A 2981-nucleotide genomic window follows, 5' to 3' on the forward strand; every position below is an offset into this window, starting at 1 on the left:
TTAGCCCTGGATAACTTCCATGAAGTAGAAACTTAAGGGTTGTTTGAAAAGTCTGTTGGATGGTGTTCTGCTGCGGCAAACACAAGAAGGAACTTTTCATTAAAGTGGACACAGGTGTGAAAGGCTAAAGCCGACTTGTAAAGGAACTTTTCACTGAAGCAGACACAGGAGAGAGGATGCTCTGGTAAACCAAGCATGTGAAAGAACACATGATGAAAGATTCTTTGCTAATAACATGGATGCATTGGTCCACCTTACATTGCATAGTTGAGCTGCATTTTTCAGCGCTCCACAGAGAGAAACACCAAAAACTTCTGGTGGTGTGCTGCAGTTTGTTGCTACTTCTGCAGACTCAGGCTGATTGGATGCACATGCTGAGGCTAAACATGTACTGATGCAAGACACATGGAGGACATGTGATATAGAGTGACAGAGACAGAGCTTGACTTGCTGGTACAGCTAGCGATAATGCTTGTAGGTCTCACATCTTCACTGATCTTCACTTCCCTGAGAGAGGCACAGTCAAGCACTTCTCCTGGTGTTCCTCTTGGTCCCTCCTACTGACTTGAACCAAGGCTGAGGCCTGACTGTCTCTGCTAGGATGTGTCACCACTGTTGCTAACCCAACTTTGCTAAACTGGACTGCTGGTATATTCATGAAGTGTCTGCAAATGGATTGAGCTGCCACTGCCTGCTAATCTGTGAACTGAACTGCTGATTTCCAGACAATGCAGATGGGAGTTGCTCCAAAGAACCTTTCTAAACAGGTCCATCCCCCTACCCTGTATCCTTTCTTTTCCACTACCTCTGGTGCGTGGTGGGTTACAAGGGAGGTTAAAGTGTTTAAGAACCATAATTAAAAATAGAATTTGAAAAATTAAAGTTACACTTCCACCCTCTTCTGTGTCCATCTTTCTGTAAGTTTGGGTAATAGGAATAAATGACATGATTTTACCTGAAACAAAGATGAAGACTTCCATGTATTAGTTACTTTTCTACTGTTGTGATAAAACACTATTACCACAAGTTATAGAAAGCATGGTTAATTGGGGGCTTATAGTGCCAGAGGAATAAGAGTCTATCACCATCGTAGTGGGGAGCATGGCAGTAGTCAGGAAGGCATAACACTGGAGCAGCATCCAAGAACTCATATCTCGTCCATGAAGAGGAAACAGAAAGAGTGCACAGGAATGGTAGCCAGCTTCTGAAGCCTTAAACCCACCAGTCATGACACATCTCTCCCATCAAGGCCAGAACTCCTAATCTTTTCCAAGTAGTAACCTTCTGGGGACCAAGTATCATTCAAATCACCATACTTCACTTTCAAATTTTAACTTCTAAAGAGTTTCATTAATCCTTTTACACAAATTCAGTACTAAACAAAATACTTAACTTCCATGAAGTAGAAAAATGAAAACCACTTCACTTTGGATTCTAGAAAACTACATATTCTGTTAAAGACTGCATGAAACATAGTAAGTTAACTCTTGACTATTTTCAGGGAATTTGCAGATCAATGTCCACTTATGATCATGGGGCTGTGCACTGACAAACTTTCTCACAAAGTAGATCTTTAACAGATTCAACTACAGAATCTTATTCAATCATTAGACTATTCCTCTCAGTAACTCTAAAGCAGTCAGCTCCCTACCTAACACCTACTTAGAAAAGGGACCCATTAAGAACAGCTCTGGATCAACCCTATTCAGTGTGTCTTAGTAAAAAAAAGAAAAAATAACTTTTAGAAATCTAGATATAATCATCTTGCCTCTCATTAGAGATAGAGATTGGCCTAGATGGCCTTTCAGGACCTTATAATTCAACTTGGCAGCCTGGGGAGGTTCCAGATTCTTCACTTGATTTTTGTATTGTTCTGCACTGTCCTGGTGCTTCCTCACACTTTTTTGGAGAACTTTACTGCAGCCATTCCTAGTCATCGCTGCTGGATCCCCATCCTTGACAATAACACTGTGTCTGATAATAACAGTAGAATCCTGAGCCAAGATGACCTCCTGAAGATCTCCATCCCAATGGACTCCAACCTGAGGCCAGAGAAATGCCGTCGCTATATCCAACCACAGTGGCATCTCCTCCATTTAAATGGCACCTTCTCCACTGTAACAGAGCCAGACACAGAGCCCTGTATGGATGGCTGGGTGTATGACCAAAGCACCTTCCTCTCCACCACAGTGACCCAGGTCAGTCAATTCCTTTCCCCATCAAGACTTTATGATGGGACTTTACCAATAGCCTAAACAGAGCACATACTGTGAGAAGAGCCGTTATTGGTTTTAGCCAGTGAAGTTATTTCTTAATTTACTATGAGACACATATTTAATGCATCTAGTAATTTTTGAAAATGTAATTAAGATAAATTAAGATATGAATTGATTCTCCTTGTCCTTTTCATTATAGGGATGACCATTATTTAGGAAGCAACTTTTGTGCCAAGTCAATTTAAGCAAATAATTCATGTACAGTCTCATAAACATTGTGACAAGTCAGCATCATTAAGCTTTAATTTCAAGTTTTAAATATATGAAAGACCATACTAAGCTACAGTGGCTGGATAGGAATGTGGTTCAGTGCTATAGTAACCATGTATCAGGTGTTAGACTGAGGATTCAAATCTTACCACTACACACACACACACACACACACACACACACAAAAGCAGTATGTTTGACCCTCTTTGATGACTGGAATATGGCTAGTGATTAGAACACTTCCCCAAGTGTTGAAGCTCTAGGTTTCATCACCAACATTGTCACAAAACATAGAAAAATAAAGTCAGTGCCTAGTCTCCATGCCTAAAGTAGTCATGACAGATTGTTCTCCAACACACAAGATTCTTCAATGGTCTCAAATTGTTGCATGATATGGCCATATTTGAGAACTTCTTTTTTGATTTTGGGGGGTTTATCTAGGTTTGGTTTGGTTTGGTTTGGTTTGGTTTGGTTTGGTTTGGTTTGGTTTGGTTT

The 2981-nt window shown here is 40.6% G+C and overlaps 1 protein-coding gene across 1 annotated transcript in view; it reads left to right on the top strand.

Moving 5' to 3' along the window:
* Positions 1 to 1669: 1669 nt before the first annotated feature.
* The window catches only part of LOC114624305 (solute carrier family 22 member 19), a 47865-nt gene continuing 46553 nt past the window's right edge, over positions 1670 to 2981 (top strand). The window contains exon 1 of the mRNA XM_028771219.1: positions 1670 to 2198. Within this exon, the coding sequence (XP_028627052.1) occupies positions 1797 to 2198 (402 nt within the window). The 5' untranslated portion in view covers positions 1670 to 1796. The remainder of the gene's footprint in view (positions 2199 to 2981) is intronic.

Source organism: Grammomys surdaster, unplaced genomic scaffold, assembly GCF_004785775.1.
Source record: "Grammomys surdaster isolate TR1022 unplaced genomic scaffold, NIH_TR_1.0 205, whole genome shotgun sequence".
In the NCBI taxonomy this organism is placed as follows: Eukaryota; Metazoa; Chordata; class Mammalia; order Rodentia; family Muridae; genus Grammomys; species Grammomys surdaster.